General features: G+C 44.5%; 1 protein-coding gene across 1 annotated transcript in view; it reads right to left on the bottom strand.

Moving 5' to 3' along the window:
* Positions 1 to 16,643, bottom strand: part of LOC128694590 (dual 3',5'-cyclic-AMP and -GMP phosphodiesterase 11A) — a 76,021-nt gene extending 59,378 nt beyond the window's left edge. Inside the window, exons 1-2 of the mRNA XM_070095628.1 lie at positions 16,324 to 16,643; positions 6,652 to 6,816 (exon numbers count right to left, since the gene is read on the bottom strand). Of these exons, the coding sequence (XP_069951729.1) occupies positions 6,652 to 6,816; positions 16,324 to 16,643 (485 nt within the window). The remainder of the gene's footprint in view (positions 1 to 6,651; positions 6,817 to 16,323) is intronic.
* Positions 16,644 to 16,869: the final 226 nt, after the last annotated feature.

The following is a 16,869-nucleotide window of genomic DNA, read 5'->3' as shown; positions in this document are numbered from 1 at the left end:
GCTGAAATGACAGATCTATCCAGGATGGGTCCAGGCGAGAGATGAGACGTCTTGCTCTGTTCTTTACTCTGTCAAGCAGTCGCAGATGAGAGGGGGGGGGGGCAGGCAAACCAAGAAAGTGGAGCATACTCAAGGTGTGAGCGTACTTGTGCCTCGTACAGGATCTTGCAACCCCTACTGTCAAGCAGATGGGAGATACGGCGAAGTGCTGTAAGCTTCCTGGCTGCCTTGTTTGCAAGATTTACAACATGGTTCTTCATGGTTAGTTTGGAGTCAAATTTCACCCCAAGGATATCAACTTCTTCTCCAGGTGCCAACATCCTCCCATTCATCCTTACTACTGCACCAGCATTACCATCATGGTGCCTAGAGACGATCATCATTTGCGTTTTCTCAGGTGCAAATGTTACTTGCCATCTATTTCCCCAAGCTGATATAGCTCTCAGCTGGTGATTGATGTAGCTTAGAGCAGCTGGCATTTCTTCTCTTGGATAAGTGAATGTCAGTGTACAGTCGTCTGCATATGCATGTGATTCTGGGATGAGATGAAGAAGGTCGTTGAAGTAGACATTCCATAACAATGGACCCAGCACGCTTCCTTGTGGAACACTTGCCCCAATAGGATGTCTTGCTGATTCTGTTCCATTGAGAACTACACTTAGAGATCTACCATGAAGGTAATCACTGAGGAGACATAGCGTAGAGCCTGCAATTCCCAGTGCTTGAAGTTTTGCTAAGAGGCCCTGGTGCCACACCCGGTCGAAAGCACCAGCAATGTCCAGTGCTACCACACAGCTGACTTTGGATTCATCCAGTGACTGGTGCCACTTAGTGGAGAGGTTTAACAACAGATCAGCAGCAGAGTAACCTTTCCTGAAGCCGTATTGACGATCACAAAGTAGTGAGTGGTAGTCAAAAAACTCTGTCATTTGTCTTGAGATTATTGTCTCAAGGATCTTACCAGTGATTGACAGGAGTGACACTGGTCTGTAGTTGCTGATTTCTGCTCTGCTCTTCTTTTTGTGAACAGGGACTACATTTGCCTCTTTCCATAGAGAGGGCCATTTACACTGTACTAGGCAGTGCTGAAAGATGCGAGTTAGAGGTGCTGCTAGCTGGTCTGCACATCTTCTCAACAATCTTGGGCTCAACTTGTCTGGGCCCACAGCCTTTTCTTGGTCAAGCGATTTAAGTAGGAAATGCACCTCCTCCTGCCTTATTGTCACCACTGACAGTTTTGACACAGTTCTTGCAGCTAGCCAAGGAGGGTCCCTTGCTGGATCAGGAACTTGCATTTTGGTAGCAAAGTGTTCAGCAAAGAGGTCTGCCTTCTCTTGACTACTAGTAGAGGTGGTCCCATCCTGTCGATTTAGAGGTGGAATAAGTTCATCAGGCAGATAACCTTGTCTGTCCTTGACCAGGGACCACCAGGTTTTGGAGCCTACCCTACCTGATGCTAACTTTCTTTTAGTGTCCACCTCCCATTTAGCAATGGCCCACTTTTGAACATCACCCATATGCCTACAGGCTTGCATGTGCAAGTTCCTGTTATAGGTGGTAGGATGTCTCTTATACCTTCGCCATGCTTTGTACTTAGCAGTAGCAGCCTCTCTACAACGAAAGCCAAACCAAGGCTGATCTGTAGGCTTCGTCACATATTGCCGGTGAGGAATGTGTTCTTGTAGATTAAGGATGTGTCCAGTGAAGGCTTTCACTTGGTTGTCAACATCCCCTTGGAGAAGAGCATTCCAGTCGGTGGTGGCGAGCTCAGAGCAAAGGGCTGGCCAATTGCCTCTTTCCCATAGCCAGGTTGTGCGTGTGGACTCCTCACCACGTTCTGTTGGGATCTTAAGTGTCGTAAAAACAGCCTTGTGGTCAGAGGATCCAACGTAGCCGAGGGGTTGACAAGTGACTATGCCTTCTGCCAGATCACTCACTACTGGGTCAAGGGAGGAGCCAGAGATATGAGTAGGGAAATCAACAAAGTTTCTCATGTCAAACACTGCAAGAAGGTCATCAAAGTCCCTCTGTATAAGGTGCTGGTTGAGGTCACCAACAATTATAATATGTTGACAGTTGTGTTGTAGCAGAAGGGAGTCAATATTTTCCATTAGGAAGTTGATAGGGTCTGCATGTTGCCACTGAGGTCTGTACATTGCACATGCTAGTACAGAGGTACTAGTGTTTATACAGAGCTTGAAGAACATCATTTCAAGATGTGTACGGGTGGCAACATCAATGTGCTGGGCATGAACACTTTTAGAGAAGCACACAGCAACACCTCCTCCTTGCCCTTGCCTGTCTCTTCTCATCCATGAGGTGTAGCCAGCAATTCTTGCAAAATTTTCTGGAGTCCTGTCATCCAAAAATGTTTCAACAACAGCTATCATGTCGGGACGTCGAGTGTTCACAAAACTATGTGTGAGCTCTCAAACATTAGTAATGAAACCTCTAATGTTGGCCGACAGGATGCTGATAGACTGGCTCCTCATGATGAAGTGGTCAGCTTGAGGTGGTGGGTGTGTAGGGAATGTAAGGTGCCTGCCCTTGAGAGAGGTAGGGTACTGAGGCAGCTGCAGGGATGTAGGTCTGTGGTCTTGTATAAGGCACAATCCCACCTGCTGGGCTGGGATAGGAGTAGCTAAGTGGGTGACGTGTGAGAGTGTTCACCAATTCAGAGATCCTGCTGGTTTGTTCTGAGAACAGGTCTCTAAACAGGTGGCCCTGTCTGTCAAGTTCCTTTTTCTTCCGACACTGGTCCTCCTTATGTCCTTTCTTGTAGCAGTAATTACACCTGGTATCTCGCAGGCAGATGTTGGCAGTGTGCCCCTTCCGGTGACAGCGAGAGCACAGCCTAGGTGCCTGGGAGGGTGGACTAGGATTTGTTGCACCTCCTGTGTTTTGCAGATTTGTCCTCAGATTCTGCCGCTGGAACTGTGTTAGTGGAGGGTGAGACGGCTGTAGATGTCTTCCTCCTCCACGTCCTCCTCCACGTCCTCTGCCCCGTCCTCTACCAGTTCTGACAGATGTGTCCCTGCTGTTCGTACTTCGGCACAGTAGGTGATCAGGTGCAGTGATAGTTCCCTGATCATTAACTGCACCTTTCTCTGGTGGAGAAACTCCTGGCTCAGAACTTGCTGACGAAGCACTGCTACCAGATTCTAGAATAGTGTCGGCAGGTGTGCTGACAGGTGTAGGATCAGAGATGGTGTGTACACTGTCAAGTAGACAGGCAGTGGCTGAAGCAGAGATGTCAGGTGTAGGAGAATTAACAGATCCAAGGCTTCCCTCGTTGCTGGGAAGAGGATTTGTTCCCTCTGTGGTGGTCAGAGGAATTGTGTTAGAATTCCCAAAGGTAGTGTTTTGAACTCTGTCAGTCTGTGGGACCTTAGCGATGACAGAATTCCACCAGTTGTTTACCCCTGAGTTAAGCTCAGTGTGGGACTTCCAGTCTTTGTCAATAGTGTCACCATCAGCTGAGCAGCTTACGTCACTTGATGTAGGCTTGCACTGACCTTCTACAATAGCTTGTAGGTTATCTAATGATTTGAGGAGCTCATGAAGTGCTTCCCTGTGATGGATTATCTTAGCTGCAACTTTACAACACAGCCCAAGAGGGCAGTCTTGATCTTTGGACAGGAGTCCCTGAGGTAGGACTTCTGAACCTTCCTCCTGTAGCTCCAGGCTTTTATCCACATATACCACAGGATTATGGATATCCTTAAATTTTCTGAAATTTTCAACCTGGCTGCAACAAAATTCTTCTTCTGGAATGCAATCTGTGTGGCAGTAGTTGGAACAAGTAGGCTCCTTACATCTAAGAAGAATTTTGTCCCTTGTGGTATACCCACAAACACTGCAGTAACTACTGGGACAATAGCCAGATAGCGTAGATATTCTTGCTATTTTGCGGTGTGAAGTCATCCCAGAGGAGGCTTGTAGGTTTGAAGTTCACAGGAGAGAGAGGGTGGGTGGTGGTTTCGTGGGTGGGGTGGAGTATCGTGGGTGGGGGTGTTTATAGCTGGGTGGGTAGTGAGGGCATGCGGCAGTGGGCCACTAGCTGGAAGTGTTGCCTTCTCACTATCACTTAATAAACACTGTTTATGCTATCCACTTTTCCACTAAAGGAAGATGTTACACAAATCACTATGTTGCATTGTACCAGCCACGTTGTTATAAAGCACCAGATGCTAGTACATAGCACAAAACACATATAATATTATAATATTAGATGCTCACTCTGAAGGCAATAGTGAAGTCACTCCTAAGGCCTGCCGCTGTCCCCTCACTCACACCATGTCTTCACCATACCACACTTAAATATCACTGATATTGCTTATATTCACTTCAGTGGAGGAGTTGGCTTACTTGTACTAATGTGTTGTAAGTAGTACTACGTCACTGAACAGTTTTTATCCTCACCAACCCTCGTATTTAAGTAATATTAAGAAAGTTTGTGGAGCACACTGTGACACGTCTTCACCCTCTCTCTCTCTCTCTCTCTCTCTCTCTCTCTCTCTCTCTCTCTCTCTCTTCCTTCAATGTCGATGTCTGATTTAGGTGTCCTGATGACGTGTTCTTTTTTTTTAATTTATACAGTCAATTGTGCCAATGATTTTTGTATTAATAGTTTTAATTATTGATTTTAATTCGATTAGTTCTACTGTTAAGAAAATAATAATAATTATTATTATTAATTTTATTATGAACCCGATGATGTTTGGCTGCTTGGCAATGCTTTATTCTGCCAATAGGAGAGGCTAGTTTCAATCAGGGACTATGACTGGCTGCTTGAGTGAGGTAAATTTAACCACTGGGAGAGCCGGGCTTTCGTAAGAGTGTCTGCTGAGTGCGCGGCAGTGATTAGCAGTATGTATGGAAGGCTTGTTCAGCCAACAGAATGCCTGTAAGCACCTGCAAGTCACTAATTGGTTGTTTCAACAGTGATAAGTAATGTTTCTGACTGCAACAGTGATACGTAATGTGTCGTCTGTAATTGCAACAGTGATAATTGATGTATCATGTGGAATTGCTAGGGATAACTAGTTGTGTAGATTGGATGGTTAATTAGGTTTAAACCTTATCGACTGCATGACGGTCATTGAGGCTGCAATGGAACCTTTACACCACCAGTCAAGGATGCTTGAACCTCTTGAAAAAGCATTCAAATAAACTTTAATACACAGAGATACACACTTCTCAGTGTACAGTATACCTGTGTAGTATAAAGTCCCACAGTGACACAGCAGCAGCTACTAGTGCTGTGTCATCTGGTACTGTGTTAACAGTCGTGGACAACTGTGATGTGATAAATTTGTGATGTATGGTGTGGGACTGTGACAGTGATAATTAGTAATGTTTGGTGTGAGATTGTGACACTGATAATCAATAACGTATGGTGTGGGATTGTGACAGTGATAATTAGTAATGTATGGTGTGGGATTGTGACACTGATAATCAATAACGTATGGTGTGGGATTGTGACAGTGATAATTAGTAACGTATGATGTGGAATTGTGACACTGATAATCAGTAACGTGTGGTGTGGGATTGTGCCAGTGATAATTAGTGATATGTGGTGTGGGATTGTGACACTGGTAACCAGTGGTATGGTGTAGTACAGATACCAGCCAGAGTAATAAAAACTGATATTGTTAGGCATTTCAGCAATATACTGTGCTCTCTCGGACACCCAGTAACGTTGTCACTTCGCCGTGTAGCGCACTCAGCTCACACACTGAGTGTCCGGGGTTCGATCCCCGGTATTAGTGGAAACGTTGTGCATGTTTCCTTAAGACACCTGCTGTCCGTTAATCGACTGGTGTGGGTGGCATCCTGGGGGTGGTAGTATACAGGGCTGGGATTTGAAACGAAATGATGTACAATAACACCTCTTAGCCCGTAAAACTGGTTTGTCTAACAAAAAAAATAACATGAGGACACCCCAACTCTAGGGTGGCTGGTTTGCAGTGATCATGATGATGATGATAATAATAATAATAATAGTAATAATAATAATAATAATAGGACGAAGAAGGGAGAGAAGAAGAATAATTAGATGAGAAGGTGAAGATGGCGGAGGCGGAGGCGGAAATAAAATTATTATTATTATTATTATTATTATTATTATTATTAAGAAAATAAATTTATAAACGGAATTCCATATTATACGTGCAATGCGCAACGCAATAAATAAGAGAATAAATATATAAATTGTTAGAAAATACAGTGAACGTATTAAACAAGGAATGTGATAGGGTCTTATCCTCTTCCCATGTTCATACAGGTTCCAGTTTCCTAAGAGTAATTTATATACACATTTCTGGGGTTATGTAGTATGTAAATTGCGTACAGTAGTTGCTGTACAGTTCCTGGTAGTCCGTAAGAACTCACTGCCTATCCTCTATCCTCTAATGGTACAGGACTGTCAGTGCTTCTTCTCTAGTGGTACCTAAGAACTCTGCCTAGCCTCTGGTACTACCTTAGAACTCCCACTGTGTAGCTGTCACTACCTTAGAACTCCCACTGTGTAGCTCTCACTGTCTAGTTCTCAGTGGTAACTAGATGCTCCCACTAGCTGGCCCCAAGGCCCAAGAGCCCCCTGCCAACCCCGAAGTCTCATACCAGAACCCTGGCAGACCCCTGCCTCACCTGAAGCTGCTCCTCCTGGCTTCTGCAGCCGCAGACGCCGCCGATGGCTCGTACGTCCGGAAGACCGACTTGCTCTTGCACTTGGCAAAGTTGTGGCGCAGATACTTCTTGGAGTTGGACCTCCTGGACCTGGAGTCCTCATCGCTGAAGATAGAGTCCGCCAGCCTGAAATGTTGACGAGCTAAGTAGAGCAGAAAATGTTGTGCTCTCTCTCTCTCTCTCTCTCTCTCTTTTTACACAGGGTTTGACAAGGTTAAGGATCCCTAGCTTTACTGACAAGATATTTCTCTCTCTCTCTCTCTCTCTCTCTCTCTCTCTCTCTTTTACACAGGGCTTGACAAGGTTAAGGATCCCTAGCTTTACTGACAAGCTATTTCTCTCTCTCTCTCTCTCTCTCTTGCTGCTTCTCACAACCATGAAGAAACGACTCATGAATAACGAGTAAAAACAAAATAATCAAAATCAAGGATATTTTTATAAATTCGAAACGAATTTGAGCGATATAGATAGATCGATCGATCGATCGATCGATAGATAGATAGATAGATAGATAGATAGATAGATAGATAGATAGATAGATAGATAGATAGAGAGAGAGAGAGAGAGAGAGAGAGAGATAGAAAGAGAGAAATATGAAATGGTTGGGAAAAACCATGAAATATTATGAAAGAGAATAAGAGAGCACAAGGGCCTTTTCTTTCAGCTCCAACATATCTCACTGCTTCAAGAGTGAGACTGTAACCCCTTAATAAAACAACAGCAGTGTACACAAAACAACAACAGTGTACACAAAATAACAGCAGAGTACACAAAATAACAGCAGAGTGTACACACCCCTAGATACAGGGCAGCCCCATATATTGTACTGGGGAGTAAGTGTAAGGACAATGGCATGGGAGCACACTGGAGTATATGGGAGTACATGGGAGCACAATGCAGCATATGACGGTACACGAAACAATATGGCAGTATAGGGAAGTAAATGAGAGCACATGTAAGTATGAGTACATAAGAGTACACTGGAATTCATAAAACAAGAGTTTAGACATTTGACGTGCAATATAAATATAGAAGTGGATGCGAAAATGTAGACTACCTCTTCCAACTATTTCTACCATCACAACGTGTCGTCCTGAGTAGTTCTCGAACTATCGTCATTGTGACTGTGACTACGTCCAACCAGTAACAATATACTCATCCAATACACTGTGTGTAGTTACCATCTCTACCATCTCTAGTTAACTTCTATATTTACACAAGGTGTTTGTCTAACCAGTTCTTGTATTAACAATTTAAGAGCTAAGGCAATTCCTGTGTTCTATAACTTTTAAAATAAATATTTACCTAAATTCGTGTTACACCTCTTGCCACAGAGTTTCACATCCTTTTTTCTTCCCTTTATTACTTAACTTTTCGCAGAGTTCATGTCTGAGTATGTCAAATTTGTTTAATATCTTAAAAGGTTTGAATGATGAAGTTATGTCTGGTTGTTGCTCCCAGAGTGAGAAGACAATAAGTGCTCTGAGTTTTTCTTCACACGAAGTGTTCCTTAACGAGGAGACTACCTAGTTTCTTTATCATTCTCTGTAGTTTAATGTTCATCTTTTATACATACACACACACACACAGAGTTTTGAAAATAATATGAATATTGCTTTTGATTTATACAAATTGAATTCATTTGTAACTAATAAAATTTGGAAAGAATTTATGATACATTAGACAAGTTAAATTCTTGATGCTCGGGTAGAATATAAGTTGTGCTTCACAGATCCTTGACTGCCTACCTACATCATCATAAAAAGTTAGGTGTTGTAAGGTAACTCGAAGTGTAGTCTCGTCCTTATATACCTTTCTGTTGATCTTTTAATTTTACTGTTCCCTGATAATGTGAAAAATCACGAAAGCGCTTGGAATTTCACTATTCTTCACAATGGTTGTTCTGTATATATATATATATATATATATATATATATATATATATATATATATATATATATATATATATTGGACACCTAACTTGGACCGCATATTCAAGGTGGGTCTGAAGTGTTACAACTGTTCCAGTTTTGTACTTGAAGTTTCATAGTGTAACACCATTGTACCTGCTCACAGCTAGATATTATTTAAAGTGCTTGGCGAGTGCTAACGACTGTTTGTCCTAGCAAGAGGGTTTCCATACACTGTAATATTCATATTTTACATTACCCAAATACATTACTCTATGGTTGTCCATATTAAGCAACATCTTCCTCACCTCTGTCATCTGCACCAGCCTACCTGGCTCATTTCTGCCCCCTGTACCAGCCTACCTGGCTCATTTCTGCCCCCTGTACCAGCCTACCTGGCACATTTCTGCCCCCTGTACCAGCCTACCTGGCACATTTCTGCCCCCTGTACCAGCCTACCTGGCTCATTTCTGCCCCCTGTACCAGCCTACCTGGCTCATTTCTGCCCCCTGTACCAGCCTACCTGGCTCATTTCTGCCCCCTGTACCAGCCTACCTGGCACATTTCTGCCCCCTGTACCAGCCTACCTGGCTCATTTCTGCCCCCTGTACCAGCCTACCTGGCTCATTTCTGCCCCCTGTACCAGCCTACCTGGCTCATTTCTGCCCCCTGTACCAGTCTACCTGGCTCACCTCTGCCCTCTGCACCAGTCTACCTGGCTCACCTCTGTCCTCTGCACCAGTCTACCTGGCTCACCTCTGTCATCTGCTCCAGTCTACCTGGCTCATCTCTGTCCTCTGCACCAGTCTACCTGGCCCACCTCTGTCCTCTGCACCAGTCTACCTGGCTCACCTCTGCCCTCTGCACCAGTCTACCTGGCTCACCTCTGTCCTCTGCACCAGTCTACCTGGCTCACCTCTGTCATCTGCTCCAGTCTACCTGGCTCATCTCTGTCCTCTGCACCAGTCTACCTGGCCCACCTCTGTCCTCTGCACCAGTCTACCTGGCTCACCTCTGCCCTCTGCACCAGTCTACCTGGCTCACCTCTGTCCTCTGCACCAGTCTACCTGGCCCACCTCTGTCCTCTGCACCAGTCTACCTGGCTCACCTCTGTCATCTGCTCTAGTCTACCTGGCTCACCTCTGTCCTCTGCACCAGTCTACCTGGCCCACCTCTGTCCTCTGCACCAGTCTACCTGGCTCACTCTCAACACCATCTACTCGGAGACAGTTATGGCATCACTTCTTAATTTCGTGCTGTCAGCGAGCTTTTCAATTATAAATATCTGCCACATCAATACATCATTTACGTGCATTAAGAACGATATTAAGCCCAGGCTGAGGGACTGACCACCTCAACAACTGTGATCCCACTTACTATGTTCACTCCACATCAACAAACTTCTGGTTCCTCCATGTCAGTGATCTTCACCTGAGGTTAGTCTCCTACGCCATAATACTCTAATTTACTACTTAGAAATCTTTCAAGTGGTATTGTTTTTTGAAGGCCGTTTAGAAGAAAAGATACAATAATCTGTATTCCAAAGAAAAGATTCCTCCAGGTTTAATACTGTTTTATATATAACTGAATAATTACAGCAAACGTATTAGGAAAATCTTTTATTGAGAAGCCATTTTTTTATTATTAAGAAGTTTATTTATTTCTTAAATATTAGGATATCGTTTCGTATTAAGGATTTCGTTGGTTATTAACCAACTGGTGTCAAGATGATGGTCAGTGACTGAGAGAGTAAGACTTCTCTCTCTCTCTCTCTCTCTCTCTCTCTCTCTCTCTCTCTCTCTCTCTCTTCAAGGTCACTTGGCACTTCGCCTTCCGTAATGCATTTGTTGAATATAACTTATGAGGTATGTGACTGGATATTTTAATTTTTTAATATTTTGCCTAGTAGTTCATCTAGCTAGCAGTTCCACCTATATATATATATATATATATATATATATATATATATATATATATATATATAAAGTTCCTAATAGAGCTGGGTGAAAAGCTCATCATAGAAACAAAGGACCACAGAGCGACCAGCTTCCTCTTTCAGAGACTCAGTGTTGCTATCCAGAGAGGAAATGCCTGCAGCATTCTGGGGACGCAGCCCACCGCCGGGGAGCTGGACGAAGTATTCGAGATGTAGCTCTGAGTTACCTATGTTGTTTTACTTTGTATCGTAGTTTTGTGAATGTTCTGTCAATGTATTTTGTCTTTATATATATATATATATATATATATATATATATATATATATATATATATATATATATATATATATATATATATATATATCATAAGAACATAAGAAAGAAGGAACACTGCAACAAGCCTACTGACCCATGCAGAGCAGGTCCATGTCCCCCCCCCGGATTAGCCCAATGACCCACCCAGTCTGGTCACCTCCACTCAAGGAAGGAGCACGGCACCAGACCCAGCAGCACAAGCTAGTCAGGTCCAACTCACACCCACCCACACCCACTCATGTATTTATCTAACCTATTTTTAAAACCACACAACGTTTTAGCCTCAATAACTGTACTCGGGAGTTTGTTCCACTCATCCACAACTCTATTACCAAACCAGTGCTTTCCTATATCCTTCCTGAATCTGAATTTTTCCCACTGGAAACCATTGCTGCGAGTCCTGTCTTGGCTGGAAATTTTCAGCACGCATGTATAGGCAGGCTCCCTGGCCAAGCCTTAACCCTTAAACTGTCCAAACGTAGATCTACGTTTTTTCAACATTTGAAAGTATGTAAAAAAGGTAGATCTTTTTTTTTTTTACATTTGAAAACGTGTAAAAAAACTTTGACCTACTTTTTTTTTGTTATATTTGAAAATATGTAAAAAAACGTATATCCACTTTTGGAGCACTACGCATATGAACGTAAATCTGCTTGGACAGTATAAGGGTTAATCACGTGACCGCCGTGTGTACCTCACAAATAGCGTTGCCCCGTGGCCTGGTGGCGAAAGCTCTCCCTTCACACAGGGAGGGCCCGGGTTCGATTCCCGGTGAGGGTAGAAACATTGGGCGTGTTTCCTTACACCGGTTATCTATGTTCCCCATCAGTAAAATGGGTACCTGGGTGTTAGTCGAATGGTGTGGGTCGCATCCTGGGACAAAACTGACCTAATTTGCTCTGCATAACAAGGGGCTTTCTGTATAGTAGTATGTCATTGATGTCAGCTAGGACTGTATACCTTGTACATGTACTTGTAGAAATAAAGATATTATTATTATTATTATTATTATTATTATAGGCCAAGAGGCCTCCCTCTCAGATTCCAGCAGGCTTACGAGAGAGACAGACGTGATATGCTGAGCTCTTCCACGCTTACCAAATACACTTCCATAACAGTCAACAGTTGTTTCCTTATTACCATCCCTCCATCTACGAACCCACCTAACATATATATTTATATTTATCTGAAGGTTTATGTTCTGTGCTCACTGCTGTGTCATCCATGACTGTGTGACTTTACTTCTCACTGTTTGATATGGAATATCTCAACATTCAGATGTTTACTTTTGAATCTATTCTACGTTTCCAGAGACAGCTCCAGAATTTCTATACTGAGGAGGATGGGGAGAAGGGGCTTAGGGATGGCTGTCTGATTGGAAGGAGAGCCAGGAGACTTGTTTTAAAGCAGTGTTATTATTATTATTAATACTGCTCTTACTTGGGGGGGAAAGGCAGTAGCCTGATCCCTGGAGCCGTCACTGTAAATTTCCTCTACAATGCTTGCGTTTAAAAGTTTAAATTTAGTTTGTCACTGCTCATTTTATCATTGCTTATATTGTCACTGCGCATTTTATCATTGCTTATATTATCACTGCTCATTTTATCATTGCTTATATTATCACTGCTTGTTTTATCACTGCTTATATTATCACTGCTTGTTTTATCACTGCTTGTTTTATCTAGGTCTGCTGTTCTGTAATTTTGAGTTGTTTTAGAATTAATTTGGGTCGACTAATGTTCATTTAAAAAGTAGATTATTTTAAAGCCACTGTTGGGAAATTACTCGACTATCTATCATGAATTTATTAGGTGATTAGCTAGATAAATATTATGTTTAATGTGTTTCTGGCAAGCGTTGTAGTCGTAATAAGCAGAGTTTAAAAAGTCAATTCTCAATCAAGTTGATTAGATGCCTCGGTGCTTCATCTTATCATAATTACTTGTGTTAAATTTAGGATTACTAACGTCTCAAACTTGCGTTAAGAAAGTGGAGCTCCAGACAAGAGAACTCTGAGAGACATGGTGTAAGACACTTCATGCCTGGATAAGTGACTGGTTCACAGACAGGAAAGTGAGTGGTAATCAACAGAGAGGTATCTGAGTGTCTTCCCGTAAAGGGAGAAGTTCCCTAGGGATGGGTACTTGTTTCAATCCTCTACACAATATATATAAATAATCCCAAGATAGGAAAATTTATCCATGCAGCAGACTGCTTGAACATTCTGAGTGATCTGGACAGGTTGGCTCTGGTCAAAGACGTGGAATCATGAGCTTCAATCTAGACAAGTGCAAAGTAATGCATTCTGGGTACAATAATCTAAAACATGAATACAAAATGCTTGGCAATAAACTTACCGAAAGAAGTGAAAAAAAGACCTTGGAGTAATCATAAGTAACAACCTTATAAGTACAAATCATTGTCTAACTGCGAGCAGCAATGATTAATAGAACATCAGGTTTTATAACTAGAAGCCTCGAGATCAAAACATCACGTGTGAGATCGCATCTTGAATGTGCCGTCCAGTCTTGACCTCCAGAATACATTTATATTAGAGAGGGTATAGAGAAGAGCCATCAAACTCCTATCATCACTCAGACCAACTTTATGAAGAAAGGCTCAAAGCACTCACCATTTTCTCTTTTAGGAAACGGAGATTACAAGATGTTTCTTTTCAGGTATTGAATGTTTTCGACACATTTAAACACGAAGAACTATTTGGAGTGCTGAATGAGTCGGTAAGTGGAAATAATGGAATGAAACTGCGAGGTAGAAAATGCAACGCAAAGGTATGAAAGGGTTTTTCGCAAACACAATTATATGGGAATTAAATAAACTACAAACTAATGTTCTTAGAGCAAAGACAACACGTTGTTAGCGCAAAGACAATACAGTCATTCAAGAAACAGCTGGACAGGAACTTTGCAAGTATAGGATTGAAGTAGATATACGCCATGGCAGATGGCGTTGTCCTAGCCTTCACGGAGCCCTGGTAGGTGGCGTTGCCTTAGCCTTCACGGAACCCTGGTAGGTGGCGTTGCCTTAGCCTTCACGGAACCCTGGTAGGTGGCGTTGCCTTAGCCTTCACGGAACCCTGGTAGGTGGCGTTGCCTTAGCCTTCACGGAACCCTGGTAGGTGGCGTTGCCTTAGCCTTCACGGAACCCTGGTAGGTGGCGCTGCCTTAGCCTTCACGGAGCCCTGGTAGGTGGCGTTGCCTTAGCCTTCACGGAACCCTGGAAGGTGGCGTTGCCTTAGCCTTCACGGAACCCTGGTAGGTGGCGTTGCCTTAGCCTTCAGGGAACCCTGGTAGGTGGCGTTGCCTTAGCCTTCACGGAACCCTGGTAGGTGGCGTTGCCTTAGCCTTCACGGAACCCTGGTAGGTGGCGTTGCCTTAGCCTTCACGGAACCCTGGTAGGTGGCGTTGCCTTAGCCTTCACGGAACCCTGGTAGGTGGCGTTGCCTTAGCCTTCACGGAACCCTGGTAGGTGGCGTTGCCTTAGCCTTCACGGAACCCTGGTAGGTGGCGTTGCCTTACCCTTCACGGAACCCTGGTAGGTGGCGTTGCCTTAGCCTTCACGGAACCCTGGTAGGTGGCGTTGCCTTAGCCTTCACGGAACCCTGGTAGGTGGCGTTGCCTTAGCCTTCACGGAACCCTGGTAGGTGGCGTTGCCTTAGCCTTCACGGAGCCCTGGTAGGTGGCGTTGCCTTAGCCGGAACCCTGGTAGGTGGCGTTGCCTTAGCCTTCACGGAACCCTGGTAGGTGGCGTTGCCTTAGCCTTCACGGAGCCCGGGTAGGTGGCGTTGCCTTAGCCTTCACGGAGCCCTGGCAGGGGCGTTGCCTTAGCCTTCACGGAACCCTTGTAGGTGGCGTTGCCTTAGCCTTCACGGAGCCCTGGTAGGTGGCGTTGCCTTAGCCTTCACGGAGCCCTGGCAGGTAGCGTTACATAAGAACATAAGAAAGGAGGAACACTGCAGCAGGCCTGTTGGCCCATACTAGGCAGGTCCTTTACAATTCATCCCACTAACAAACATTTGACCAACCCAATTTTCAATGCCACCCAAGAAACAAGCTCCGATGTGCAAGTCCCTCTCAAATCCAACCCCTCCCACTCATGTACTTATCCAACCTAAATTTGAAACTACCCAAAGTCCTAGCCTCAATAACCCAACTAGGTAGACTGTTCCACTCATCAACTACCCTATTTCCAAACCAATACTTTCCTATGTCCTTTCTAAATCTAAACTTATCTAAATTAAATCCATTACTGCGGGTTCTCTCTTGGAGAGATATCCTCAAGACCTTGTTAATATCCCCTTTATTAATACCTATCTTCCACTTATACACTTCGATCAGGTCTCCCCTCATTCTTCGTCTAACAAGTGAATGTAACTTAAGAGTCTTCAATCTTTCTTCATAAGGAAGATTTCTAATGCTATGTATTAATTTAGTCATCCTACGCTGAATGTTTTCTAACGAATTTATGTCCATCTAACGAATTTATGCCTTAGCCTTCACGGAGCCCTGGTAGGTGGCGTTGCCTTAGCCTTCAGGGAACCCTGGTAGGTGGCGTTGCCTAAGCCTTCACGGAACCCTGGTAGGTGGCGTTGCCTTAGCCTTCAGGGAACCCTGGTAGGTGGCGTTGCCTTAGCCTTCACGGAACCCTGGTAGGTGGCGTTGCCTTAGCCTTCAGGGAACCCTGGTAGGTGGCGTTGCCTTAGCCTTCACGGAACCGCCTTCACGGAACCCTGGTAGGTGGCGTTGCCTTAGCCTTCACGGAACCCTGGTAGGTGGCGTTGCCTTAGCCTTCAGGGAACCCTGGTAGGTGGCGTTGCCTTAGCCTTCACGGAACCCTGGTAGGTGGCGTTGCCTTACCCTTCACGGAACCCTGGTAGGTGGCGTTTCCTTAGCCTTCACGGAACCCTGGTAGGTGGTGTTGCTTTAGCCTTCACGGAACCCTGGTAGGTGGCGTTGCCTTAGCCTTCACGGAACCCTGGTAGGAGGCGTTGCCTTAGCCTTCACGGAACCCTGGTAGGTGGCGTTGCCTTAGCCTTCACGGAACCCTGGTAGGTGGCGTTTCCTTAGCCTTCACGGAACCCTGGTAGGTGGCGTTGCCTTACCCTTCACGGAACCCTGGTAGGTGGCGTTGCCTTAGCCTTCACGGAACCCTGGTAGGTGGCGTTGCCTTAGCCTTCACGGAATCCTGGTAGGTGGCGTTGCCTTAGCCTTCAGGGAACCCTGGTAAATGGCCTTGCCTTAGCCTTCAGGGAACCCTGGTAGGTGGCGTTGCCTTAGCCTTCACGGAACCCTGGTAGGTGGCGTTGCCTTAGCCTTCACGGAATCCTGGTAGGTGGCGTTGCCTTAGCCTTCACCCTGGTAAATGGCCTTGCCTTAGCCTTCAGGGAACCCTGGTAGGTGGCGTTGCCTTAGCCTTCACGGAACCCTGGTAGGTGGCGTTGCCTTAGCCTTCACGGAGCCATGGTAGGTGGCGTTGCCTTAGCCTTCACGGAGCCCTGGTAGGTGGCGTTGCCTAAGCCTTCAGGATCACTTACACCGTAAACATCTTTCAAGCAAGACTGCTTGGGTGCCCAGATTGTTTTACATGTCAGAGATTGTAATAAGTTACGGTGACCAATAAAACATGGGGTATGGTAAGCGAGGACAACAGTGAAATGTTGCCAGGGACATTCACTCCCATACCCACACTTAACCCTATACGGACCGTCATATATATTCAATAAATGAGCCATTCTGAAGTCAACAGATTCCTGATAGCCGTTCAGCAATGGCATCAGAATAAAAAGTTGACAAGGCAACTGAGTCAATAAGAGTAGTGGCAGAGGTAGAGGGTTGTGATAGTCATACCAAAACTGGTGGTAACGAGAGGTAGATGCCGAACTACACACAGCTCTGTGAGTGGCAGTAGAGTAACTTGGAAAGTTTAAGGCGGCAGAAGCAGTACTAACATAGTGGAGGGAATCATAACACTCGTCTTCTATAAAGTTCTATGTCATTTTA

Source organism: Cherax quadricarinatus, chromosome 51 (assembly GCF_038502225.1).
Source record: "Cherax quadricarinatus isolate ZL_2023a chromosome 51, ASM3850222v1, whole genome shotgun sequence".
NCBI classification, from domain to species: domain Eukaryota; kingdom Metazoa; phylum Arthropoda; class Malacostraca; order Decapoda; family Parastacidae; genus Cherax; species Cherax quadricarinatus.
This window is presented reverse-complemented; position numbering and strand designations above follow the sequence as displayed.